Genomic DNA, 27819 nt, shown 5'->3' with positions numbered 1-27819 from the left:
GCCCGGCCCTCGGCTCTGTTCCTGGGGGTCTCACACCCTCTGCTGGGATCCACGGCATCTTTCACGCCTAAATGGAGATCTCTCTGCCACCGACCTCCTCCCTGGCTGCAGACCAGGTCCCGGGAGCTGTCACCACCTGTCTGAACGTGGAGCCCAAGTAACCCCAATCGAGACCATTTCCATCTCGGGAGAAACGCTGCACACCGAGTGTCTGGAAAGGTCCTTCAACGTGAGCAAAAACAGAATTTAATTCTGCCCGGCGGGCAGTCCGCCCTCTCTCGGGCAACGGTCAGAGTTCCAGAGGGACAGCACCCGTTCTCTCCACCGACAGCGGCTCCGGAGGGACCCTCCGAGGCTGGCCACCTCCAGGCGGGAGCTGCCTCCGCCCATCGTCCACCGCCCATCGGAGCTTGCGTTCGCCGGGAGGGGAAGCTGCAGAGAGGGCGGCGATCCTCAGCACCTTCATGCTGCTGGGCCGGCCTCACCCTGCGCTGTCCGCTGCCCGCTGTCCGCTGCCCGCTGCCCGCTGTCCTTCAGCTCCATCCAGTCCCGCTGGCGGCTGCCAGGAGGAGCCGCAGCCCTAAAACACCTTCCGGGGCACACAGCCCTCCAGCTCCAGCAGCTCCGGCCAGCCCTCGTATTTGTTCGTGTCGGGGGTGTTCTTTAAGTACTAGAGAGGCGAGGAGAGGAGAGGGAGAAACAGCGGTAATGGGAGACTGCTCAGAACTCACACCTGCATTCGCCTGGCGCTTTAAAACCTAATGCTTTCACTTACTTCCTTCTCACCACTGCCCCCTGGTGGACAGGGCTGGGTGTTACTAGTCCATTTCACAGAAAGGCAAACAGAGCCCCAGAGGGGATGCAACTTGCCCAAGATTTCAGAGATGGGACCAGAGCCTAGTCACTGACTGTCATGGGGTGGTTGTGGGGACACCAAGAGTGGGGGTGGGGCTGCAGAGTTTAGGCCCTCTCCCAAATTCTCCATCAGCCTCACTGGAACATCCAAAATAATAACAACAACAACAACAATAAAGCATCCTAGCTATTATTAAATGCTTGCTCTATGCCAGGCACAAAGTGTCTTATGTAGTTAATCCTCACAGTAGCCCTAAGAAGTGCATACTATTATCATCCCGTGACACAGATGGGGAAACTGAGGCACGTGGGGCCAAAGTAACTGCTTACGGCCACCCTGCTGGTACGTGGTGGAACCACTGTGTACTATTAATTCACATAAATGATACATGCGCCAAGGGGATACCGTCAGTTAAGGTTGTGTTCTAAATGTCCAGGCTTAGTTTTTGCAAGAAAAACTAAATGGCAAAATCTACGGTTGGAATAATCGTGGCTAACCCTTAGGAAGAAAGAATAGACTCTAGATCAGCCGTGGGCAAACTACGGCCCGTTTGAAATGCATAAAACTAAAAAAAACAAAAAAAAAAACAAAAAAAAAAACAAAAAAAACCAAAAGACTGTACCCTTTTATGTAATGATGTTTACTTTGAATTTATATTAGTTCACACAAACACTCCATCCATGCTTTTGTTCTGGCCCTCCGGTCCAGTTTAAGAATCCATTGTGGCCCTCGAGTTAAAAAGTTTGCCCACCCCTGCTCTAGATGCTGCTCCTCTAAAACCCAGTTCCCAGGTGTGGGATCAAATGACACGATGGCTTTCATCCATCATGGTCTTTGGTTCATTTTTGGGGGATGGGTCTCAGTCAGCTGATCATAAATTTCAGGAAAAGGATGGCACTGACTCTCCCTCTTTGCTGTCTCGGCCCAGTCTGGATGGGTCTAGAAGCCGTGGGCAAACTACGGCCCGCGTGAAATGAATAAAACTATTGAAAAAAAAGACCGTACCCTTTTATGTAATGATGTTTACTTTGAATTTATATTAGTTCACACAAACACTCCATCCATGCTTTTGTTCCGGCCCTCCGGTCCAGTTTAAGAACCCATTGTGGCCCTCCAGTCAAAAAGTTTGCCCACCCCTGGCTAGATCTAGAAGCTGTGCTTTAAGGAAGAACAGCGCCTGCCTTGCATCTTCCTAGAAAGTCCCCCCCCCCCCCCCCCCCCCCGCCAGGTACCTCCCACAGGGATGTTCTGGGGACCCTGGCTCCTGGCTCCTGTGTTCCACCCAGAGGGTATAATAGAGGCTCTTCTCCTTTTTCATCTCCAGCTACTTCTTATTATTTCTTATTTTTAAAAAGTAACTTCTAATTAGAATACATTCTCTTAGAAGCAGATGCCTATGAACCAGGCCCACATTTTCCAGACAAGGCAAAAACCTGCAGCCCCATCAAGGCCCCCTCCCTGGCCCCCTCCTTGGCCCCCTCCCTGGCCCCCTCCCTGGCTCCCTCCCTGGCTCCCCTCCCTGGCCCCCTCTCTGGACCCCTCCCTGGCCCCCTCCCTGGCTCCCTCCCTGGCTCCCTCCCTGGCCCCCTCCCTGGCCTCCTCCCTGGCCTCAGCACTGGCCTCTGACTCTGCGCTCTGGGCTCTGCCTCCATAGCCCCTGCCCCTCCCGGCTGCTGGCTGGTGTCTGGCCATTGCAGCGCCTCCTCCCTGCCATCTGAAGGCTCCCACCCACAGAGCTCTCCAGGCTCTGCCTGGACGGCTGTTCTGAAAGCAGCCAGGACAGGACGTCTTTGTGGAGGCAGCAGACCTGGATGAGAAATCCACCTGGCTCACTGAGACCGAGCAACCGGCTAAAGCCTCTCCAAGGCTCTGGATCCTCCTCCGTGAGCTGGGACGATAACTGTACCCACCTCATGGTGGCTGTAGCATAGGACCCTGGGTGGACTTGCTCTGGTGCCTGCACAGAGCAAGTGGTGGCAGAATGCTAGGCTTTCTTATGATCAATCTGCTCTTGTCACTCTCCCTCTTAAGCTTCCCATGGCTCCCCGCTGCCCCCAGGACAGAGTCCGTGCCCCTCAGTGGCCCTACATGTCTGAATCATTGGCCTTAGCCCCCCATCTTGGAGCTGGGCAGAGCTGAGCGTTCTCATCACCGCTGGGGAAGGCCTGGCCAGTCCCTCAGGTTTCAGAGTTGTCTGGGCAGGGGATGCACAGATGGAGATACCTTGGACAAGGGGAGAAGATGAAGCATTTCCCTGGGGCCCCCCACCCTCTGTTGACCCCCCTTCCTATGAGCGCTCCTTAAACTCCACCTCTGGGGGCCTCCCTGACCCCCTCTCCTTGGGCCACCCTAGGAAGTGACCGTGGGTCCTATATGGGGGACCCCTCCTGACTCCTCCCACATACTCAGGTGGGCTCCCCCCAGTCCCCTAATTGGTCCCATGTCACCCTGTCCCCAGGGAACTCAGAAGGGGCCTCAGGCTCCCCTGGTCCAAACCCTCCCCTTCACAGGTGGGGAGACTGAGGCCTGGGAGGAGGGGCTTGGCTAAGGGGGGGGGTGCCAAAGCCAGGCTTGCCTGGCACCCTTCTTCCCCCCCCCCCCCCCCCCCCCGCTTGTTAGTGCTAATCCACGTGCCCAGGAATTTATATATATCCTGGCAAAATGGTCCAGACCACGTCCTTCTGGGGTGAGCCCATCAGGCCACCCTGACCGCTGGGGTGGGTGACAGCCCAATGGCCCTCCCCACACTCCCCTGTGTGTCCTTCCCAAGCCACCCCGGCCTGTTCATCCATCCAGGCCCTGCCCCTCACTCCCTGGGACGGGAGTCGCCAGGAACCCACCTGCTCAAAGGGGCTTTTGTTACTGATGTCTCTGGCCCCCAGGAAGACCCAGCTGTCCCGGAAGCCCAGCTGCTTCGCGTAGGAGCTGCCCAAGTTGGAGAAGAGCGTCCGGAGTTCATCATTCATCCTGCAGAGGACAGAGAGGACGTCAGCGCAGCCTGGAGAAGGGGGAGCACGGGAGGCCAGTCGCCGGGAGGAGCAGGTGGGGCGGGGCGGGGCGGGACTCCTCCCCGAAGACCCCTGGGTGAGCTGGGAGGTGTTAGAACGGTTGGCTTCTGTTTACAAATGCAATTCGTGTTCATTCGGAAAATATGGAACATCACAGAGTAACACAAATTACTTACAGCCTCACCCTCTCAACACCATCATTGTAAAATTTTAATGTATTTCCTTCATGTCCTTTCCCCCATGTTTTGGGGGATTATACCAACTCTTTTGTAACCAGCTTTCCCTCCTACTTAATACTAAGGGATGAACTCCTGAAGCTAAGACAAAACAGTGTTGAATGCAAACTGCGATCAAACATGAAATAAAAAACACGAAAGGATGAGTATTCCTCCATGTCCTTAACTGTTTTCTGCATCACCATGTTTGATGCAGTATAGCCTCCTAGGTATTTATAGAAAGGTGTCATATGTCACCACATGTCATGATTTCTGTAACTATGTGTCCCGTTCGTCACGGTTGTACCCAAGGCTGCAATGAACTTCCTAGAACATCTCTATGCGCTTGTCTGGCTATTTCCTTAGGAGAAGTTGCCAGAAGACGGGGCTGGTGGGGGGCGAGAAAGGGCAGGGAGGTCCCCACTTACTTGGTCCCCGGGTCATCGTAGGAGGCCACTAGCACCAGCACGTCCTCTGGAACTGCTTTAAGGAATTTCACCAGGAGCGCAGGGTCTGGGGGAGCAAGGAAAACAAGGGAAAGACCGCTGGCCACTCTCCCTCCCACCTACGGCCCTGATGACCCAGGAGTGGCCCGGGCAGCTGAGGGCCCAGCGGGAGGCGGCCTCCTGGGTGGTGCTCCTGCAAGGAGGGGTGAGGGCGCCCTCGCTCAGGTGGTCTGGGCCCCGATTATGGAATTTGCAAGTTCCCAGGCGATTCTGATGTGCAGCTGGGGAGAGAACTACTGGTGGAAGGGCCTGGGGACTTCCACTGGGGGACAGAGGCCAGTCGACTCTCAGGAACTCAGGGCTCTTTGCACACCCCCAACACCCACTTCTACAGGGGCTAAGAGCCTAGCTTGTCTAGGCTGACTTAATTTTTTAAAATAAGTATAGTTAACATATAATATTAGTTTCACATGTACAACACAGTGATTTGACATTTATATACCTTATGAAGTGATACCACGATAAGCAGTAACCATCTGTCACTGTATAAAGTTACTACAATATTATTGACTATATTCCCTGAGCTGTGCATTGCACCCCTGTGACTTACTTATTTTATAACTACAAGTTATAAACTTATTCCCCGGCCCCATTTTCAGCCATCCTATCCCTCCCTACCTCCCCACCCCCCGAAAACCATCAGCTTTTCTTTGTGTCTGTGAGTCTGTTTCTGTTTTTTGTTTGTTTTTAGATTCTATACACTGGTATAAGTGAAATCATACGGTATCCTTCTCAGTCTGACTTATTTCATTTGGCATAATATCCTGTAGGTCCATCCATGTTGTCACAAACAGTAAGATTTCATTCTTTTTTATGGCTGAGTAATATTTCACTGAGTAATATTTCACTGTAATAATCACATCTTCTTGATCTGTTTGCCTATTGATGGACACTAGGTTGCTTCTCTGTCTTGGCTATTGTAAACAATGCTGCAGTGAACCTGAGGGTGCATATGTCTTCTTGGGTTAGTGATGTGGATTTCTTCGGAGGGCACACCCACTGGCCTGCAGGTAACTGGGGTCACAGAGAGAGAACTTAGGCTCCTACAACTCTCCAGTTCACATGAAGGAGCGGGTCCGGTCCCATTTGCACCTTCATCGCCTCCCTGCACTGTGAAATCGCTGCATCTGACCCAGGGCAGGCCTTGGTGCGGGCTGTGCTGGGGCTGACGGGGGCATCAGCTCCCTGCTTCCTTCAAGGACACAGTTTTGTTCCTGTTGTGCTTACTTTTGTGACCAAAACAGCAATACTGTCTTTCTACTCAGGGCAATGACATAATTTCCTTTTTTTTTTTTTTTTTTTTTTTTTTTTTTTTTTTTTATTGCTTAAAGTATTACAAAGGGTATTACATATGTGTCCATTTTATCCCCCCGCCCTAGACAGTCCCCTAGACATAATTTCCTTTTAATAATAAAAGCATAATATGCTAATTAGACCAGACACCCTTCTGGATGTCCTTCCAGACGACCTTCTGGACGAAGCTGTGGCGGCGGGGGCCGAGGCAGAAGCAGCCGCTGCGATGGTGGGGGCTGAGCCCCTGGCACGAATTTCGTGCATCAGGCTTCTAGTTTATTTAGATTAGAAAAGTGACACAATTTAAAGGAAAATTCTAATCATGCAGACGGCTCTCTGGATATGGAGCAATTTGCGCAGGGGCCTGGCTTTGCTCAGGGCAAGGAGGACTGTGACTTCCTAGGGGGTGGCCTGTGCACAGAGAAACCCGGCCAGCATGTCTGCGCAGAGAGAGGAGAAGGCGCTGCGGAAAGACAGCCGGGCGCCTCACAGCTGTCCTTTCTGGGCCCAGGAGGCCTCGCCCACTAAGGACCCCTGTGGCCTTAAAATAAACACTTCCATCTAGCAGAGCAAACTGGGCCCTATACCTCATCCTGAGCTTGTCGGCCGCACACATGCCTGGCCTGCAACTCCAGCCCGAGCACGTCTTTGCCGGAAGGTCTTCTCTGGCCTCCACGTTCTCTTTTGCACCCTGGGGCCGGCCAGAGTGTGGAAGTGCCCCGGAACGAGGGGTGGGAGCCCCCAGCTCCCTTGCCCCACTGGGACATCTCTGAGGCGTCTGTTCGAACACTGTCCCCTGAGGTCCAGTTGCCTGCCGTGTTCAATCGCTTGATAACACACTGTGCTGGCTGCTTCCCCTTCCCCACCTCACCTCTCCACTGACACTGTTTGAGATCACCACGTTTCAAAGGCCGCAGGACGGCGTGAACCCCCACCACGCCTCCTTCTGGGTGTCTTCTGTGGAAACAAGAGCCAGGCCCCCCCCCCCCCCCCGGCACCCCGATAGCTCTTTCGCCACAGGAAGGAGCTCAGCCCACCCGTGACCTCATTGCCAACAGAGGTGCCCACTTACCTCCGGAGTACATGTCGAAGCTGGCCTGACTCAGCACCTTCCCCGTGGTTCCTGAGGGGTGAGAGAGCAGAACTATTACTTGCTGGACTGTGTCGTTCTGCCTGTCATTTGGTGGAAAACGAGTACTTTTTAGTCTAAGGTCTAAAGATAGAATAATAATGGAACAGAATCAGGTCCCGTAGAAAGCATGCGGGACTAAGAAGATGCCCCGTAGTCTGGGCTGATGTGAGTGGTACAATATAATGGAGGAGGGTCTCTGGGATCGAACAGAATTCCACTGATCTGGGTCTGTGTTCTGCCTTTCCACTTCCTAATGCACCCATGAGCATTCTGACCGCTTTTTTTTTTTTTTTTTTTTTTTCCATCTGAACAATGGGCTTTGGGAACTAAATAAGATGTCTTTACAGTAGACAGTCAGCATACAAGATACGAGTTAGCTACAAACTAGGCATGAAAAGAACCACAATTGTCATCTTTATTCCCACCTACGTCGGAGCTCTGCAACTGGAGTCCTCTGACTCTTGAAAGGGAAGGGATTTGCTGAACGGAACTCGGTGTCCTGAGCTCAGTAATCTCAGTTGCGTGTTGTGAGTTTTGCAAAGGGTCCCAGACCCGCGGAGAACCGTGTGCTCTGGAGGAAACGTACAGTCCCGCTCGGTGCCACTAGATGGAGATGTTGCAGAGGGGATGGCAGCTCTCCAGTCTCACCGGGGGTCCTTCCCCCTTTCCACCCAATAGGAGGTCCAGGATTCCTGAAGAGGGTGGGCAGGGCCCTGGTAGTGAAGGGTCACCCGCTGGGTGGAGGGTGGGGTGGGGGAGGGAGCTCGCATTGCAGCTCCTCCCGGATTCTTCCAGCCACTGATGGACCAAGCCCCTGGGGCACTTCACCTGGGCCCCTTGGAAGGGGAATGTGACCCTGTTAAACTGAGACCACGTGCATTTGTGGAATTTTTTGGAATCAGAGGGAGGAGATATAGTTTGAACAGTTCCTAAAAGGTTGCAAAGCACCAACCTTTAACAATCCTTGTGCTGTTCTGGCTCATTGTACAGAGGAGGCCCTGGCCCTGAGAACTGATTCCTTGGACTGGCACAGAGCTGGCATACAGTAGGTGCTGCATACATGCTTGGAGACATTTCTAGTCTAGGGAGGTAGTTCAGTTGAGTGATTCAGACCTAGAGCCAGCCAGATACGGGTTAAAATCTAGATGATGCTATTGGCTGTGCAACCTTGGGCAAGTCGCCTAACCACTCTGAGCTTCCACTGTTCACCTGGAGCATGGGGACACTGAGCATCATGCCATTTCAGCATGGTGATGGGGTTAAATGAAATAGCTAGCACGTAGTAAATGCTCACTAAACGTTAGCTTTTACTATTGTTGATGGTTGTTTTTGTTTTTGGACTTTGTGAGGGGTGAGGAAGGAGGCCCCAGTCTGAGCCTCTGTCATCAGAGACTTTTTGAGAGGTCTTCTCGGGCAGGGGGCCCAGTTGGGGGGAGAGAACACCAGCAGGTTCCAGCCTGGTCAGCTGCAGCCGGAGCATTTTCTGCAGCCTGAAGGGGCTCCGGGACCAGTCCCAGCGGCCTGCACGCCCTCCCTCTGGGCAGGGCCACCACTGGAGTCAATCAGGCTGCTCTCTCCTCAAGACTTTGGGGGAGACCCACCTCTTGGCCTCCTACCCTCCCAGCCCCCACCCTTCCTCAGCTCCCAGGGAGTTGTCAGGCTCTGCAAGGCTCCTGGGAAATGCACCTCTAGAAGTTCCAGTCTTACCCCGTCACATCCCAAGTGCGGGGGTGTGGTCACATGCCACACACAGCTCGACCTTTCCCTCCTGAGTGCCCACTGTGCCCTTTCCCCCCTGCCCTGCCCTTTGTCCCAGGAAGTGGCTCTTAGATCCAGGGAACTGGCCCATGTTACCCATCTAGGAGCTGAAGGCAGAGCGGGGGGGGGGGGGGGGGGGTCTTGGCTGGGGCCAGACCACCTGGTCCGGACTTGAATCCCGTAAATAAAGCCCCTCCTGTAAGGTGTCCCCGTTTCAGGCTTGGCCTGCCATTGGCCTCCCGTTCATTGCCTGCTGGAGAAGCAGGGTCAGTGACACGGGGTCTCCCCTGGGTCTCCCTGCCTCCAGCCCCCCCACTTCAGGTAGGAGAGAAGTTTCTGGAATGCAGGGCTGGGCCTCATGCTCTGCTCAAAGCCTTCCTGAGATTGCTCACTGCCCTCTGCTTCAAGCCACACGTTTTAGTGGGACGCACAGCCCCTCACCCTCTGGCCCTGCGGCCTCTGCAGCCTCGCCGCCCACCGCTGCCTGTCTCTGGTGCAGCCAGAGAGACCACCCTCCCCTCCCTCCTCGCCCTGCACGGTGCGGCCCCTGCCTGGGAGGAGCCTCCCCGCTTTCCTCCCGGGCACCCTACCCTCCTTCAGGCCGCAGCTGACCATCACCTCACCTCCCCGATGGCCCTGCCCCAGGTCTGTGCTTCCGGCTCCACAGACGCTCCCACACTGCGGCTGTCTGTGAACTTCATGCACACCCGCAGGGGCTGTGAAGCCAGGGAGGACCTGCCCCTCCCCCGCGCCCCCGCCCCCCCCCCCTCCGCCCTCCCCATCCCCCGCCCCGGCCCCCAGCGCTCTGGGCAGGGCCGGGCCCACCACCACAGCTGCTGTTGACATGGCTGAATAAATGAATGAAGGTGTGCACCCAGCCATGATCTCATGTTGCCATCGTTGTCTCTTATGGCCTCATGGTGTTGGTTTAAAACCCAGGGAGAAGCATGTCTCCTGGGACAGGCACACACACACACACACACACACACACACACACACACACACACACACACACGGCAGGGCCCGGCCAGGGCTGCGGCAGGACTGGGCCTTTCATACCTTCTGTCCCCACAGGCCCGCCAGGCCTCCCTGCCTGACACCACGGACGACCCAGGGCATGTGGCAGGAAGTGAAGGAATGCACCCAGGGCCGCCACCGCCCCCCCCCCCCCCCCCCGCCAACCCCCCACAGTGGGCGCTGTCTGAAGGGTGGTCAGCAACTCACCGTTCACCAGGGCGATGTTCAGGCCTCTGCCCACGTTGTCTTTCACAGGACTCATGATCCTGAAGAAGAAAAGGAAAACAAAATGTGACAGTGGGTCCTCGGTGTGGAATGAACTGCTCCAGGACTCGGGACTCGGACACGCCCACGTGCTGTGAGGCAGAGCAACAGGAAGTGCAGGCAGGATTCAGGCCATGTTTCCTCCGGCCCCGGGCGGTGGGCTGGGTTCTTGAGGAGCCACTCGGGGCTTGTCCGGACCAGAGCAGTCTGCTCAGAGAAAAGGCCCAGGGTCCCCACTCCTGTCTGTGGTGTCCTTGGGAGCACTGGCCTCCATCTCAGGCCGCTGGTTCTCAGGGCCACCCTCCCTCCCAGGCCTAAACAGCAGAGCACCCTGTGCCTCTGGCCACAGGGCCGGCCAGGCACAGCCAGCGCCCTGGGGACCCTTACGGGGCAATTCAGATGGAAAGCTCTCTCCCCCCTGGGGTGCTGGCTGGGGCCCGTGTGCGGACCAGCTGTGGTCCCCCTGCTGTCCACACCCGAGGCCTGTCTTCAGTGAGGAAAGCAGAGCTGAGGACCATGCGGGAGGGAACCCTGATGACATGGTTTGAACCCCTGGATGCAGCTGGTCCTGAAGCCACTGCCTCTGGCCTTTTAGGTATGTGAACTACCCACTGAGGTCCTTGCTTTGCCTTATTCTGAGGCTCCTTGGCTGTGTGACTTTGGACAAGTCACTTGACCTCTCTGAGCCTCATTTTCCTCATGTATAAAGGGGATAACAATGGCCCCCAACCCCACGGGGCTGTGAGGATGAAATGAGATGGTGCTGGGAGTGTTGGGGGCTGGATGAGATGGTGCTGGGAGTGTTGGGGGGCTGGATGAGATGGTGCTGGGAGTGTTGGGGGGCTGGATGAGATGGTGCTGGGAGTGTTGGGGGCTGGATGAGATGGTGCTGGGAGTGTTGGGGGCTGGATGAGATGATGCTGGGAGTGTTGGGGGCCTGGATGAGATGGTGCTGGGATTGTTGGGGGGCTGGATGAGATGGTGCTGGGAGTGTTGGGGGGCTGAATGAGATGGTGGTGGGAGTGTTGGGGGGCTGGATGAGATGGTGCTGGGAGTGTTGGGGGCTGGATGAGATGGTGCTGGGAGTGTTGGGGGGCTGGATGAGATGATGCTGGGAGTGTTGGGGGGCTGGATGAGATGGTGCTGGGAGTGTTGTGGGGCTGAATGAGATGGTGGTGGGAATGTTGGGAGGCTGGATGAGATGGTGCTGGGAGTGTTGGGGGGCTGGATGAGATGGTGGTGGGAGTGTTGGGGGGCTGGATTAGATGGTGGTGGGAGTGTTGGGGGCTGGATGAGATGGTGCTGGGAGTGTTGGGGGCTGGATGAGATGGTGCTGGGAGTGTTGGGGGGCTGGATTAGATGGTGGTGGGAGTGTTGGGGGCTGTATGAGATGGTGCTGGGAGTGTTGGGGGCTGGATGAGATGGTGCTGGGAGTGCTGGGGGGCTGGATGAGATGGTGCTGGGAGTGCTGGGGGGCTGGATGAGATGGTGCTGGGAGTGTTGGGGGGCTGGATGAGATGGTGCTGGGGGTGTTGGGGACTGGATGAGATGGTGCTGGGGGTGTTGGGGGCTGGATGAGATGGTTCTGTGAGCAATGAGCAAGGTGCGGGCAGACACGGAAGCTGTTAGGATTACTGGTATTTGGGACTCACCCACCCGCAGTAAAAGGAAGTGTGTGGAAGGTGTGGGCTGGCCTCAGGGCCTACACCCACAGCCTCTGAATTAGCGAATGAATGAATGAATGAATGAATGCAATAAAGGAAACGAAACACAGGAGTCCCTCTGGTACTTACATGTGGTCTTCAAAGCATATGGAGGGGCCCACGACGTTGGCGGCCCCGCTGAGGATTTTAAAGGCAAAGAAGTTGTCTGGGCAGGGCTTGCTGAGGTCACACTTGACCTTCACGACCCCTGGGGAGGGAACAGACCAGCCTTGGTGGCAGCAGCTGTGTGTAGGACCCCCCAGAATTCATTTCTGGGCTTCCCCTCACAGCCCCAGCCCCACCCAGTGCCTCACTCAGCGCAGGCCCCTGGTCAGTGTGTGTGAAGCAATGAGTGTGGGTAATGCCAGCGGCACCGTGACAAAGAGATTTTCTCCAGAACCTTCCTCTGGGGCCGCAGCAGCCTGTTGAGCTCCCTCTCCTCCAGAGAAGCCCCTGTTGACCGCCTGGGGCCCTAGCATGGTGGGTAGGAGCATCTCTCACCAGTGGGTTCCCTTGGGCAAGTCTTCAACCTCCTTGCACCTCAACTTCCTGCTCTGTGAAATGGGATAACTATGGGGGCTTCCCTGCTGGGTTCTCACGGGGAGTAAATGAACACAGGTTACTACTGATTATTCTTCCCATCACCCACTCATTTACTGAGCACCTACTATGGGCTGGGCTCTGGGGTTCCACAGGGACAGGTAGGCAGTGCCGGCCCCCCACTCAGTGCTTAGTGCCCTCCTTGGAACCCACTGAGGACACACTGTGTGGAGCTGTGACTATCGGGGCTGCTGTTCAGACCTGCCTCCTCTCCACAAGGCCCTCCCAGGGCCGACTCAGGAGGCCCACGAAGGGGGGACGTGTAGGTTGGACCCTCAAACAGCTGCAGAGCCACGCAGCCCTCAGGGGGCCCTGCCAGCTGGGACATCGCCGCCTTCTCAGCGTGGCAGGCTCCGACTGCTGCTAAGGGGTGTTTTAGCCCCACCTGACGTGGGCCAGGTACCATCAGGGAGGACACGGATGAGGGGAACTCCACCTGCACAGGGAAGGCAGTGCCTGGGCAGCCTCGCTCCGCTCCGGCCGCGGCGCCTGCAGCAAACCCACAGCCCCCGCAGGGCAGCGGGCACACGCGGAGGTTGCTGTGTGCGAGGCCGGGGCAAGTGCTCCCTCTTTATTATCTCGTGGAATCATTTCAATGGCTCCTGTGCCGGCACCGGTGGGCCCGCAGTACATATTCGTTGGGTGACCACACAGAGCATTTGGGCGCCGAGCCCAGGCCCGAGGTGGGGGGATGGGCAGCGCCCTCTGGAGGGAGCCGCTGTGGGAAGCAGGAAAGAGCGCCCTCTGCGGGGACAGCCCGCAGGTGCAAGTGGCCCGCCTGTGGCTCCTCTGAGGAGGCGAGGGCCCCCCTTTCTGGGACTGAATGCACCCACGTCCGGGCACATGCTGGGCCTGGGCGCCCTGGGCTGCGGGCAGCCCTGGGGATCTGAGCAGAGTGCCTGCCCCGGGCTCTCTGTCCCCTCACCCACCTGAGGGTGTGACCAGAGCTCAGTGGGAACGTGATCACCAGAGAGTGAGCGCCGGGTTGGAGACACCCCTGAGGCTGCTCGGAGAGAGTGGGTGCCCAGGCCTGTAGCTCAGAAGAGAGAGGGCGGAGGCGGGGATGGAACCCCACCAAGGGGCCCGGCCCCTGCCCGGGCCTGCGGATGAGGCTGGGAGGGTCCTCTTCTCTCCTGAGCCCGGGAGCCCCACCTCTGACACCTGCCCGGTCACGGTCACGGAGAGACCGGTTTACTCTTGACCAGAGGGGCTCCCTAAGCTGGAGGCGCTGTCCAGGCCTCGGGACTCCCCCCCCCCCCCCCCCCGTCCCCCATCGCCGCCCCCGAGCCTTATCAACTGCAGCTGAGTCTGATAAACCAATACCAACAGGCCGGCTTTCCCAGGATTGATTTTCTGACCGTCCAGCCTGCACGGTCAGGCTGAGGGACGAAGGGGATGGGGCCCCGGGGTCTCAGCCGCTGGGAGGCAGGGGATTTGCTCTCTGGGTTTGGGCTTGGGCACCGCCCCAGCCGCTGCCCAGCCCCCGCGGGAGCTAGTGCTGCTGCTCAGGGTGTGAGGCTGAGCACTGGAGGGTGCGGCCAGGGAGCCTGGGCTGCTCCCAGAACCTGCTGTGGGGCTTGCCAGAGATCTCCCCCCGCCCCCCTTCGCCAGCCGTAAAAGGAGGCACCCGTGTAGCTCAGGGTGGTCAAACAGGTGTCCTCTTCATGTCAGTGGGTCTACCTTAGAGGCTGCCTGTGGGTTTGGAGGGGAAGGTGCTGGGATTGGTGGGTGATGCCCACTGTGGGAGCGGGCAAGGTGGGCGGCACAGGTGTGCCTGCATTTACCATCTTCCCAGCATATGTTCGCTCAGCACCACGACACTGTGACTCTGTGTCTACTTCAGAAGCTGCCCCCGGAGGCTTCAGGGAGCGGAGGGGGTGCAGGGTGAATGTCGGTGTTCATCCTCACAGTCTTTGCTCTGGAATCCCACAGGACACTGGGCCTCAGGCCTCTCAATCAGGTCAGTCCCACCCCTGGCGCTGCTTTCCCGCTCGGTCAGCACCGCGTCGGGTGAGAGAGGAGGGACCAGGGACCTGGCGGTGTTGCCTCTTGTAAGGAGGCGTTGAGAGCGTGGGCTTTGGACCAGACGGGGAGCTTGACTCCCACTCCACCATCTGCAGTTCACCTCTCTGAGCTCAGTATCCTCGTCTATGAGATGGGGATAGTCACAGCACCTGCACAGGATTGTGGTGAGGATGGTGCGCGATGTCTGTCATGTTCTGAATACACTGTCTGGCACACATTAGCCCTCGATCATTGTTACCATCATCATCATCATAGCTGTCTCTCCCTCCACCTCCTCCCACCTGAGGGGCTGGGGTCCTCGCTGTTCAGACATCTGCGTGTCCAGCATTTGGGGTGCCAGCATTCCTGCCCTCCCAGTGCTCTCTCCACTCTCATGTCCTTGACTCTGCAGCCAAGGTCTCCACAGGAGCCCCAGCCTTCCTGCCTCTGAGCCTTTGCATAGGCTGTTCCCGCCTCCACAAGGCACAGCTGAAGGTCACCTCCTCCCTGATGCCTTCCCTGACCCCATCCATGGGCAGGGGGTGGCCTTCCTGGAGCCCAGAACACTTTGCCCCACTGCTCTTGGCTCGATTGGCACTTCTACCCCAACAGGTAATCAGCACCCCCTTCTGGGGCCCCTGTAGTCCCTGACATGGTGCTGGTATGCTACTTTGATGCAGGAACCATGAGCCAAGTTGTGGTCATTGCCATGGTGACAATAAGCACAGCCTCCATCTTCAGGGCTCCCAGTGGGTGGGGGGAGTCAAGGGAGAAGTACGAGGCCAGGTGCTGGGACAGGGGAGACGGGGATAGGCATGTCCAGACTGCAGGGTGGGGGGCTGGGGAAGGAGACAGCTCAGCCATCCTATCAGCCTGAATGGCTGGGAAGGGGCCATTCCTGCCACAGGGCTCAGGGGGTCGGAGGGCACATGGGGCTGTGGGAGGAGGGAGCCGGGCAGGTTCTGGAAAGGAGATTTTTCTGGGACCTGAAGGGCGGGGGCTAGAGGCCCTGAGCATCTCACTAAGGCAAGGGGGGTGCTGGGAGATACTTACGGGTCTTCTTGGAGGGTGGATCTGCTGGAGAGAAGAAGAATCTGCTTAGTGAGAAAGTGCTTAGGGCCCCCCTGCAGGATGGAGGTTGGGCTGGGGGCTGGGGAGTGGGAAGAAGGGATTGAGAGTGGTGCTGGCCTGGCTGAGCAGAGTCCCCTCCCATGGCGGGTGTTGAAATGAGCTAAAAGTCCCATCTCCTCTGGGAGTCCTTCCTCACTTGCCACTGATACCCCTTCACACACACACACAAACACACACACAAGCATACACATACATACAGACATACACACAAGCATACACATACACATGTGCACACACATAAGTACACACATACAAGCACACACGTATACACAGGCACACACAGGCACACAAATACATAAACACACAAAGCGTACACATACATGTACACACAAGCATGCATGCATACATAAATGCACATAGATACATGCAGATGCACTAACACACAGGCACACATGTACACTCATGGGCACATGAACACACAGACGCACGCACACACAAGCACACACAAACATGCACACACATATAAGCATACGCATACATGCACAAACAGGCACACACAGGCACACACACAAGCATACACATACACATGTGCACACATATAAGCATACACATACAATCACACACAGACACACAATACATAAACACACAAAGTGTGCACATAAATGCATGCACAAGCATGTATACTTACATGCACATAGACACATGCAGATGCACTAACACACAGGCACACATGTACACTCATGGACACATGAACACACACACACACACACATACACACACACACACACACACACACACGACTCTCACGGTTGACAAGAAGCCGGGGTCTGTTGTGAGACCCGCTGGGGCTGGAGCCCTGCTCCTGGCTGTGTGCCGGGTGTGGGTTCCCCTTGACTTCACATGGAGGCCGCCACACCCACCTCGCAGGCTGTGGAGACCACCCAGTGAGGTCAGGCTGTGAGGGTCCCGCCCAGCGCCTGGTGCCCTGGCCTCAGTGATGGGCCGGAGCGTGTGGCTGGTGTTGGTCAGCCAGGTCAGAGTGACCCTTTCCTGACTCCCTGACTGTCTGCTCCGGGCGTGGGGCCGTGGTCACTTTCTAACATCTCATTCACACTGAATCCTGGTTGTTTCAGGGGTTCCACGGGAGGTCTCCCACGATACTGGCAGTGAGTCCTAGAGGACAGGGCCCCCCACAGAAATCCTAGGGGTGGGAACGCTTTTTGGGGGGCCCCCCACTGAAACACTTTCCATTTGGTCATCAGGGGGCTGTTCACCCTGGCGTGTCCCTCCCCCCTGCCTCCAACACTCCAGGAGTAGGCTGGGAGCCAGGCGGGAGAGTCCTGACATTACATTCCGGGGACAGCCCTTCCCTGGGGGGTATATGGCCCCGAGGGAGAGAGAAGTTCTCAGCTTAGCGGGAAGACAAGCATCTGGAGAGATGGTAGCCATCACTCCTGCCTGAGAGAGAAGGCTGCCCAGGGAGGAGGTTCAGTAGCAACCAGCAGAGCCCAGGGACACAGGGACTCGGAGGCTTTGTGAGGGCCCCTAGATCCAGCCACACCGAAGCCCGTCATCCATGGACTCCCCAGTCACATGACACAAGACATCCGCTATGTTTAAACCAGTTAGAGTTGGCCTTGTCACGCCCATCGGAAAGAGCCTGCCCAGTTTGCAGGTAGACCAGGAGTTCTTAGTCTCCTGATTTTGGTGCCATGGATGTGTGGTGGTTTGGGAAAGCCTATGAATACATTTATTCCCACTTCTCTGAGACACTTAGTACCTCCTACTGTAACAGACTGCAAGCTACAAAATCATGAAACAAAATAGATTGGATTAGAAAGGAAACCAAATGCATATCAATATGTCATAAAATATTAGAAAATAAGTGTGTGCTCTAGTAATACATGTGCTTCTATATTGATGCGCCATCGGCAAGTGCAGCCAAGTTAAGGATCTCTGCAGTAAATGAACGCTACCTCTTCCTGTGCCGAACACTAATGCGTTTTTGTTGTTGCTGTTAATCCTCATCCGAGGATATTTTTCCATTGATTTTTAGACAGAGTGGAAGGGAGGGGGGGGAGATAGAGAGAGAGAGAGAGAGAGAGAGAGAGAGAGAGAGAGAGAGAGAGAAATGATGTGAAACAGACACATCAATGGTTGCCTCCCACATACGCCTCAACCAGGGCCAGGGATTGAGCCTGCAACTGAGGTACACACCCTTGACCGGAATCGAACCCGAGACCCTCAGTCTGCAGGTCAACACTCTATCCACTGAGCCAAACTGGCTAGGGCAACGCTAATGGATTTTGATGGTCACTTTCCCCACTGGTCTATTTCCTGCCACTGTGAGCATTTCTCAGGACTCAGGATCATGCACTCTTGTTTTTGTATATTCTGTGATTAAGTCTATTTGTCTCCCTAGCTCAAACTGTGAGTGGGGGTTGGGGGGGCGTGGTCCTCACTTCAGGGTCTGGGACCTAACAGAATAGTCACTGGGTACTTTTGGTTGGAAGTGTTGATTTGTCAAACCCCAGGTGGTTGAGTTCTGGGGTCTCCTTTCAAACACTGTCTCCTCTCCCACCTCAGGCTGGGGCCCTCTCCTCCAGGGGACACCCCTGGTCTCAACTCCTGTCTGAGCCTCCATCATCGACCTGGGCCCATCTCCTCCAAGGCCATCAGTGCAGCCCAGCCAATCTCTAGTCTATGAAAGCAGCGCCCTGGGCTGGGGACACGGTGGCCAGCATGCATCTGTATAAATCATCCTGACCTGGGTATAAACCGTGGCTGACAAGTGGACAAGGTGAGGGACATCTGAGACCCCATGGTGGGGAGCTTGTGTTAAAGACAGGGTGCCTGGCTTCTGGCTGCTGTGGCCATGGGCTGACCTGGGCGTTATTATGTTTGACTATGCCATTGCAGGGGACTCTTGGTCTTTGAGGAGGACAAAATCAGAGGTATCAATTACTTCCCTTTCTCTCCTTCCTTTGATAGGATTTGGATCTGGGAGGCTTGGGTTCCCATTCCTATTCTGACATCTACAGGGGAATTTGGAAGCTTCTGTTTTCGCAGACTATGCATAAAACCACAACAGGAGGTCAAGCATGAGTGCACTCCACAATCACAACATGGATCACCCTAGGGGGCATTTGTGCAGATTAAATGAGACTATGAATGTAAAGCCGCTAGCAACCATCACCACCCATCACCCACCACCATTCATCCATCCTTCCACCCACTTATTCACCCATCACCATTCATCCATCCCTCCACCCATCTATTCACCCATCACCCATCACCATTCATCCATCCCTCCACCCATCACCCACCACCATTCATCCATCCTTCCACCCATTTATTCACCCATCACCCATCACCATTCATCCATCCCTCCACCCATACATTTACCCATCACCCATCACCATTCATCCATCCCTCCACCCATCACCCATCACCATTCATCCAACGCTCCACCCATCACCCATCACCATTCATCCATCCCTCCACCCATCACCCACCCATCACCCATCACCATTCATCCATCCCTCTACCCATCACCCATCACCATTCATCCATCCCTCCACCCATCCATTCACCTACCCATCCATCATTCATTCATCCACGCATCACCCATGTATCCACCCATTTTTCTTTCACTTATCGAATGTTTACTGAGCATCTGCTCTGTACCAGGTGTTAGAGAGATGGATGTGCACAAGCTAAAATCCCTGCCTCCAGGAAGCTTATACTCCAGAGGGTGGAGACAGACAACAACCAAGTGAAAAACAAATAAATGACATTGGTGACAAATGCAGCTGTAGCCGGGTGGTCAGGAAAGGCATCTGAAGAGGTAACGTTTGAGCAAAGACCTGAAGGCTGAGAAGAAACTGGCCACAGGGCGCTCTACGCGAAGAGGGTCCCAGGCAGAGGGAACAGCCAGTGCAGGTGGAAGCCACTCAGTGCACAGATGGTTTTCTTCCCCGACCCCTCCCTGCGTTCCTGCTCTCTGCCTTCCTTCTTGGGTCTCATTTCCAAGCTCCCCCTGGATGTAGTAGGCACATGCTCTGGCCAGGGCCTTGGGTGTGCCCGTGCCACATCTCTCCAGCACATAGGAGAGATGCATGTGTCTGTGTGCATAGGCGGGTGTTGCCTATGAAGGGTGCCTGTGTATCTGTGTGTGCTTGTATGTGTGTGCACATGTGTATGTGTATGCTTGTGTGTATGTCTGTGTGTATGTGTATGCTTGTGTGTATGTCTGTGTGTATTTGTATGCTTGTGTGTGTGTGTGTGTGTGTGTGTGTGTGTGTGTGAAGGGGTATCAGTGGCAAGTGAGGAAGGACTCCCAGAGGAGATGGGACTTTTAGCTCATTTCAACAACGGGGAGTGGCCCTGGCCAGAGCATGTGCCACCCCACAATGGCTGGGGTGCCAAAGGCAAGCCCACACTCAGTCATGTCTCAGGGTCTCCAGGGACGGAGGGAGGGATAGATCCTCGGCCCTCAGCCCTGGTCCACAGGCCTTGCCCCAGCAGTGAGCTGCACTCACCCAGCCAGCGGGGCAGACGGATGGTTTTCGTGCTGAGGCTGATGTAGCTGCGGATGAAGACCAATGAGGTGATCAGGACAAAGATGAAGGCCAGGAGGCGAAACAGTCCTGCAGAGCAAGGAGACCGGACATGAGACCACAGCACCGGACGGCATCGCAAAGCCGCGTGGCGAGACTCCATGCGGTCCTTGTCAGATCCGCACAGGGAGACCCGTCATGAGACCCCACGTTGTAGGTCACACCACACCCACACCCACACCCACACCCACACCCACACCCACACCCACACCCACACCCACACCCACACCCACACCCACACCCACACCCACACCCACACTGTGGGCCGGCCCCCGGGCCCCCGAGCTGAGAGCCGTGTGAACGACGTGATGATGAGAATGGTGAGACGGTGCTGCATGATGACGGGCCACATTCCCCAAGTGGGACCACGGGAGAGAAAGTGAGAAGCACACCTTCCTGGAGCCCTCCAGAGAGAGCAGCTCCAGGGGCGAGGCCTGGGAGCCTGCCGCAGGCGGGCAGGAGGCGGGCCCTGCTGCGGACAGCCTGGAGGTGAGCGTCACAGCCGTCAGGAGGCCCTGGCCAGTGCTGGCAGCCACCCACGCGGTGCGGCCGCGGACGGAGCTCGGCCCCTGAGTTGGAGTCCCTCAGTCACAGAGTGAATATGGTGACATCCTTGCCACGGAGCCCCTGCTTGCTGGGAGAGATGTGATTGTTGTCACCATTAGGCAGCCTCCAGGGTGGCTCGGGGAGTGCTGTTTGTCCCCCACATTTTCCATCAACTCCCCCGAGAGCCACCACCAATAACCACACACAGCTCTCGACAGGAACACAGACAGAGGGGCCTCCCCTGCCTCACAGACAGATGCTGCCCGACCTCGACCCCGTCCCATCACTGGGGACCAACCCACACATGGGATGGGCCCCCCTGAGCTCCCGGTCCTGCTCTTTGCTCTTCCACGAGGGCGAGAAGCGGGCCCCCATCCACCTCCCGCTCAGGGACTCTGGTGGCTGCTGCTGCTTCCGGATCCACTCCAACCACCAGGCCAGATCCCGGGCTCCTTGCCTGACAACCCCCGCCCCCCTCGGCATCACGCTTCTCCTCAGTCCTGAATTCAGCTCTGTGGCCTCGAGCTGGTTCCAAGCTCCTTGGGGTGAGTGGGAAGGCCCCCTGGATGCTGTGGGGTGGAGCGCAGGTGTGTGGGGACCCTCATCTTCAAGGACGCAGGGTGGCTGTTTGTGGGATTTTCTCTCGGGGATCACATTACACAGCACGCGTTTTGTGCCAGGCACCATGCCAACAGCTTTTCCATGCGTTATCTCAGTTCACCCTCACAGCAGCCCTGTGCTGGGCCCTGCTGATTATTCCTATTTGCAGACGAGGAAACTGAGGCTCAGGGAGGTGGCCACTTGGTTAGTAAGTGTTGGGGGTGGGATTTGAACCCAGGCTAGTAAATTGACTTTGAAACTCAACCCCCTCACAGCTGTTGTGGGATGTCAGGGAGCTGTGTTCACTTCCTAGTCCAGTGATGGCGAACCGTTTGAGCTCGGCGTGTCAGCATTTTGAAAAACCCTAACTTAACTCTGGTGCTGTGTCACATACAGAAATTTTTTGATATTTGCAACCATAGTAAAACAAAGACATATTTTTGATATTTATTTTAGATATTTAAATGCCATTTAACAAAGAAAAATCAACCAAAAAAATGAGTTTGCGTGTCACCTCTGACACGCGTGTCATAGGTTCGCCATCACTGTCCTAGTCAGTGCCTCAGTTTCTCTATCTGTCCAAATGAGGGCATAGACTAGAAGACAAAGTTCTCTTCATGCCCGGCCCGATGGTATGAGGATTCTGGAAGAGCTTTCTTTGGAGCAAATATTTTGTCCCTAATTTCCAATCAGGGTCAGGGCTTTCCAAGAGGAGGACTCCCCATGATCCCGGCCGCATTGGGGTCCAGGCGCCCAAGGTTTCCTAGCCCTTCCGCCTGGAGGCAAAGTCGCCTCCTCCACTCCCCAGGCTCACCCTCCTGTTTTCCTCCTGGCCTTCTGGCCTGACCACTTGACAAAGATACAGCCAAATGCCCTCTGAGTCCAGAACAGCAGACACCGCTGACAGAAAAAGGATTTCAAACCAACCTCGGCCCCAACCTTGAGCCCTAGAGTCCTCATTCCCGGTCCTACCTGAAGGTCTCATCCTGTCCCGGTGAGGAGTGGCTCGGGCTCAGCGGCGGCGTGTGGAGAGAAGAAACTCGAATGGGAAGCCGGAGCTTGGCTCCTCCACGCAGTGAGAAGGGGTCTGAGAGTGAAGAAGACTGAAGGTTAGGGCCCGGGACCTCTCAGTGAGGCCACCATCCTTTCAGTTTGGTTCCTCACCATCTGCCACATGGACAGAGCAGCCGTTTTCTTTCTTCCCTCTCTGCCTCCACCTCTCCTTCACTGGGATTTGATATTCAACATGGCTTTTTCGCGTGTAGAGATTAGAAAGTGGAGTAAGGTGCAGTCTGCCAGCCACCATCTCTTGGAGAATTGATTTAGTTCCCCATCCATCCACCCATCCATGCATCCATTTGTTCACCTGTCCATCCATCCAGTCAGCAGAGAGACATGAGCTAGCGAGCCCCATGGAAGCCATCAGGGATCTTTGCTGATGTAGCAAATGAAGAGCAATCAGGGCCCGCGTATTGCAGGCGCGTTTGCGCTGTCCGTGCATCACCTGCTTTTAATCCTCACAGCCTGTATTTTCGGGTGAGTAGCTAAGACTCACCATGGCTAAGCTCAGGGTTGCTCAGCTCAGCTTGCAAGGGTCAGAGTCGGAATCTGGATGTGGGTGTCTGGCCACCCCATCCCCACAGGGTCCCTCCACCAGTGATTTTTGTCTGAGAGGAGAGTTGAAATAGAAGTTCCCTCCCCTTTTGAGTCTTGGGCAAGGGGAGGGCCATCCTTGGGCCCACCTCGCCCCATGCCGACCCCCAGAACCTGAGCAGTTACCAGCGATTCGGCAGCTTTGACCCCCAGCAGGACTCTGGAGATGGTGGGCTGGCGACCACTGTCCCAGGTCTGGGCCTCCCCACAGCCAGCTCAGGGCCTCTGAGGGCCTCTGACAGCAGCGACTGGCTCCCACCGCTTTGCCTGTCTCCCAACCCCCCCAGAATCTTCTTCTCCCTAAGAATCTATCTTAACAGACATGGTGCCTGAAGCCCAACCGCCAAGGATCCAGATATGAGCCAGGGACCTGGCACTGAGGCAGGTGGGCTGGGTCTGTTGATATTTAAACAACAGCAACGACAAAGGCAAATCCACATCTCCTCTTGAGATTATACAAACTCCACCATCCTGGCTTGACCCTCCAGGGCCTTCTAGATGAGAAAGCAGAGTGGTCACCTGGCTCCACCCACAGAGATTTTGTACAAGTTAACTTTCTGAAATTCAAGTGACCAACTCCCCTTCAACCCCAAACCCCAATATAAAACTGTATTATCTCTTGAATGTTCTGAGGGGCGACCTATATAGTCCAGGAGCTCCGGCACCTGGATATGAGGCTCAAAAGACATTTTGTGGGGTACCCTGTGCGTGGAGGAGTTAGGATAACTGGGGTGGACAGGAGGGAAGGACAGGGGCAGGGTCAGACAGAAGGGAGAGGGATAGGCAGATGAATGGACAGACATGGATATTCCACAGGGAGCATGCACAGAGACAGACTGGAGAGACAAGGGGAGAGGGAGATGGAGAGACAGAGACAGAAAGAGAGAAAGAACAAGACAGAAGAGAGACCAGGACAAGGAGGAGAACAGAGATAAAGATAAACTATCACCCATGTACAGAACGAGAGAGAGAGAGAGAGAGAGAGAGAGAGAGAGAGAGAGAGAGAGAAGGCACATATCTGGATATCTGGGCAGGGAGCTAGGCTCTCGCTGTCATGCCGGGGCCAAGCGGGGACTCTAGCTTTAGCCAGGGTCAGGGGAGGGACAGGGACGGCCTGCTGTCCCTCCTAGATGAGCCCCCACTACCCTCTCAGCACTGCAGGGCTCTCTGCTCTCCCGAGTCCGCCCCAATGGCTCGCCCTGCCAGCCGTGGCTGCTCTGGAGTGGAAGCCCAGGCCCGCTTGCTGGACAGGATCGCAGGCTGGGTGGACAAGAATTCCCTCTGCAGCCACCAAACCCCAAACAGTTCCTTTCTTCCTCGTTCCTGCTGAGATGTCACAACCTGTTATTCAGGTTAGGACGTTCTGGGGCCAGGGGACAGGGAGAGATGTCCTGCCCTCCCTGTGGGGTTGCTCGGTGGGCCCAGGGTGGTGTGCGATCACAGCTAGATGGGGTGGGAGGGTGGAAAGTAGGGCATGGGGTGGGGGTGGGGAGTGGGGAGTCGAGAACTGCCCCACTTCTCCCTGACTGGAGAGCCCATTGTCGGCCTCACTGTCCTTGAGCCTCTCTTTATCCTGCCCCTCCCCCTGGACCCCTTCTGATTTCTGGCTGCAGGTCTGGCCAAGTGTATAAGCCCTTTTTTGTCCCATGGCAGGCCGGCCTTGTCTCTGCACAAGTCGAGCACGGAGGAAGTGCTGGAGCATTCGGGGACTGACTGAATTAGATTCTTGCATAGTCTTACAGCGGTTCTCAACCTGTGGGTCGCGACCCCTTTGGCGGTCGAACGACCCTTTCACAGGGGTCACCTAAGACCATCCTGCCTATCAGATATTTACATGACGATTCATAACAGTAGCAACATGACAGTTATGAAGTAGCAACGAAAATAATTTTATGGTTGGGTCACAACGTGAGGAACTGTATTTAAAGGGCCAGAAGGTTGAGAACCACTGTCTTAGAAGGTTAGGATGATTAAGCTACCAGCTAGAGAAGGAAGCTGAGGTTCAGGGAGGGCAAGTGACTTGTCCAAGGCCACACAGCCAATTTCGGATTTCATCCGGAAGCATTCTCTGAGCACGGGTGGGACGGCAGGCTGTGCCGTGGGCGCGGGGGATACTGCTGTGAGCGAGACGCTCTCTGGAGCAGCCTGAGCCTCTGCATTGCTGGGCCCTCTGTCTGAACACTGTTCTTCGGCCTCTTTGCCTGGGACACTCCTATTCTCCCTGAGGGTCTCAGAGTAGAAGTCGCTTCCTCTGGGAAGTCTTCCTTAGGGAGACCTCAAATCTAGGTTAAACGCTTACCTGTGCTCCTGGATGAGGGAGCCGTGCTTGGCCTGGGAGTGGCCACCTCGCTGCCACCTCACCTCCCACCACCAGCTCCAGCCTCCTCTGCAGAGTTCTCCTCCCGCTCCCCCCTCCCCCCCTCCTCCTGGATTCTGCTGTGTGCCAAGTGCTTACCCATCCTGCTCTCCTACCCCTGCTAGCATTCCCCTGCAAATGTAATCCCAGAGAAGTCTGTCCTGATTCCCGGGCTGTCTCCTCTACGGCTCCTGTCAAAACTGATTTGAAATGACCACCTGTACAAGTTGTTTCATTTCCAGGCTAGGACCACGTCTGCTTTGCTCTCCTGTCTTTTTAATAATCGAATCCTTGCTTGTCTGATATGTAGGCTGAACTGCTCATTGAAGGGATCGTCTGGGAAGAGGCGCCTGCACCAGCCTCTTCCAGCCACGGAGGGAGCATCAGCTGCCTCACAGAGCACACTGCGGCGGAGCACGGCCCCGGGGAAACTGTTTAATCTCCCAGTGCCTTGCTTTCCCACCTGCAAAATGGGAGTAGTAATGGTGCCTTCCTCAGAGAGGTGACATGAAGATTAAAGGTGTTATTATACAGGGAGCACTTACACAGAGCCTGGCTAGTATAGGTGTTTAGTGATTATTATCCTAGATGCCAGTGAGAACTACAGGGATTAAGAGGGGATATCCTGACGATCACTCCCATTTTACAGATGAGAAAATTGAGTCTTAATCAAAGGAAGGGGTTAGTCTGACATCACATGGCTAGCAAACGCCTCAAGACCATGAACCTTTGTTGTAACTTTTCAGACCATGATTTTTTGAGAAAAATGAGAGCTGGGGCCAAAGAACAACATTCCTCCTTACTTCATTCATTCTTCAAATATTTGTGTGGCTCATAGTTGAAGGTCAAGTGTTTTTTTTAGTGACTAGATGAGTGAACGAATGAAGAAATAGCCAAGGGCCTCTGTGGTTACGGTGGTTAAGGAAAAGAGCCCGCCATGTGGGTTATCAAATCCCTGGCTTGCAAGCCCCACCTCATTCTTGGGCCCTTAGCTAGGCAGACACGGATAATTAATCACGGCTCGGCACACTTTGCACCGAGCCTGAACCCAGCCTCAGCGCCTCACATCCTGGTCTCCGTCCTCCACTAACTGCCAGAATTGGCCCCTCCGATAAAATCACCTTCCTCAGTCTGATCTCAGAAATCTCTTTCACGCTGTGGTTCCCTCCTCTCCCTTCGTCTTTCTCTCCGTATTTGCTACCCGCCCACCTTCGTTTGCCTTCCCCTCAGTAATGTGACCCAGAGGTCTTGCCCTTTGCCTTCCGACAGGAACGTACCTGAGGGCTCGAGCTCCCACTTCCCTGCTTCAGTGGAGAAAGAAGGCAGGAGGGTCCAGCTGGGGTCTCAAGTCCCTGAGCCAGCGACCACCACCCTGTCAGAGGGTCTGGCTTCCGGTCTCGGAGGGGCTGGGGCCTCCTGGCGGGCCCTGTGGATGCAGCAGGCCCGGAGGGAAGATGAAGCGGCTCATGGATCACCTTCCGTGGCCAGCTCCACCTGGCCCTGCCCAGGCGCTGCCCTCCTTCTGAGAGGCCTGCCATAAACTCTCCCTGCCCTCTTAAACGCCTCACCCGGAAGGAGGAAGTTAACCTCAGGGCTCCCTGGCAGGAAATGAGTCTCTGGTCTCGCCAGGCCCGGGAGCCCCTCGGGGTGAGCCCTGGCTGGGGCCCAGGTGAGTGTTTCCTCCCCACAGAGCCCTGGCCTTGGCAGAGGAGGTTCGGCTGGGAATGTAAGCAGCTTGGGAATGATATACCACAGTCTCTGCCTGAAAACGCAAAACACAACACAACAAAACCCTGCCCCCCAAAAACAAGTCCGATGCAGACCACCTTCCAGGCCTGGGGAGGAAGTGGGGGCCTTGGAGGAGTGTTAGCGAAGCTGCTGTCACCTGCTGAGGCCCTGGGGCAGGGCGGAGCTGCTGGAGGAAGGGGGTGGTGAGCCTGGGGCGGAGGCCCATTCAGCCTGTGTGTGGGGTGGGGCAGCACAGGAGGGAGGGTGGAAGGGACGGCTGGCCGAGAGTGAGAGTGAGCCTGGATGCTGAAAAGGGGCCCTCCTGATCTGGAGTGAGGAACAGAGAGAAAGTAGTGTGGTCGTTGGGGCACCGCGGCACCTGGAATTAGAAGTTACTGGAGGGAGGAAGAACAGAGAGGCCAGTAGGGGCTAGAATTCCAGTGCAGCAGTGAGTGTGGGTTTAATGCCTCTTTCCCTAGGACTCCAGGTGCATTTAGAGGGGCTCAGTGTCCCCCACTCCAGAGTCAACAGCCCTTCCTCCCCCCACTTGTCACTTCTCATGATTGTTATTGCTGGAGCCCTTTCCCCTTAGGACAAGTGCTCTCCCAGGAGGCCCCTTTACCCTGGCTCCTGCGGGCCTTCCTCACTTGTTTGGGGCTGGGATGCTTCTGTACTCGGTCATTTCTACCCTGACTGCTTCCAGAGAGGATGTGCGGCCTGAAATGAATATCCAGGGACAGGAGGTCAAGTAGCTGCTCAGCAAATAAGGACGCGTAGCTAGGAGCTGGTGGGAGGATGAGGCTCCGGGGACAGGCCTGTCTTCTGGCTGTCCAACTGGTTCCTGGGGAGGGGAGGTGGGTCCCCTGGGGGCACGTCCAGGACAGGCCATG

General features: G+C 55.9%; 1 protein-coding gene across 2 annotated transcripts; it reads right to left on the bottom strand.

The window, feature by feature from the left end:
* Window positions 1–223: 223 nt before the first annotated feature.
* On the bottom strand, window positions 224–27031 carry FAM3D (FAM3 metabolism regulating signaling molecule D). Of its 2 annotated transcripts, none has more exons than XM_036331730.1 (10): window positions 26479–27031; window positions 22165–22279; window positions 19969–20076; window positions 15410–15433; window positions 11843–11960; window positions 9993–10051; window positions 6951–7001; window positions 4508–4592; window positions 3697–3823; window positions 224–670 (listed from the first exon to the last, which is right to left on the bottom strand). In XM_036331730.1, exons 2-10 carry the CDS (start codon window positions 22175–22177, stop codon window positions 581–583), a joined length of 675 nt encoding a protein of 224 aa, XP_036187623.1. In that variant the 5' UTR covers window positions 22178–22279; window positions 26479–27031; the 3' UTR covers window positions 224–580. The 2 variants fall into 2 exon arrangements, with proteins under 2 accessions (XP_036187623.1, XP_036187624.1); XM_036331731.1 differs by having other exon boundaries at window positions 15410–15430; window positions 26479–27030.
* Between the last annotated feature and the right edge of the window lie 788 nt (window positions 27032–27819).

Source organism: Myotis myotis, unplaced genomic scaffold, assembly GCF_014108235.1.
Source record: "Myotis myotis isolate mMyoMyo1 unplaced genomic scaffold, mMyoMyo1.p scaffold_m19_p_13, whole genome shotgun sequence".
NCBI classification, from domain to species: domain Eukaryota; kingdom Metazoa; phylum Chordata; class Mammalia; order Chiroptera; family Vespertilionidae; genus Myotis; species Myotis myotis.
This window is presented reverse-complemented; position numbering and strand designations above follow the sequence as displayed.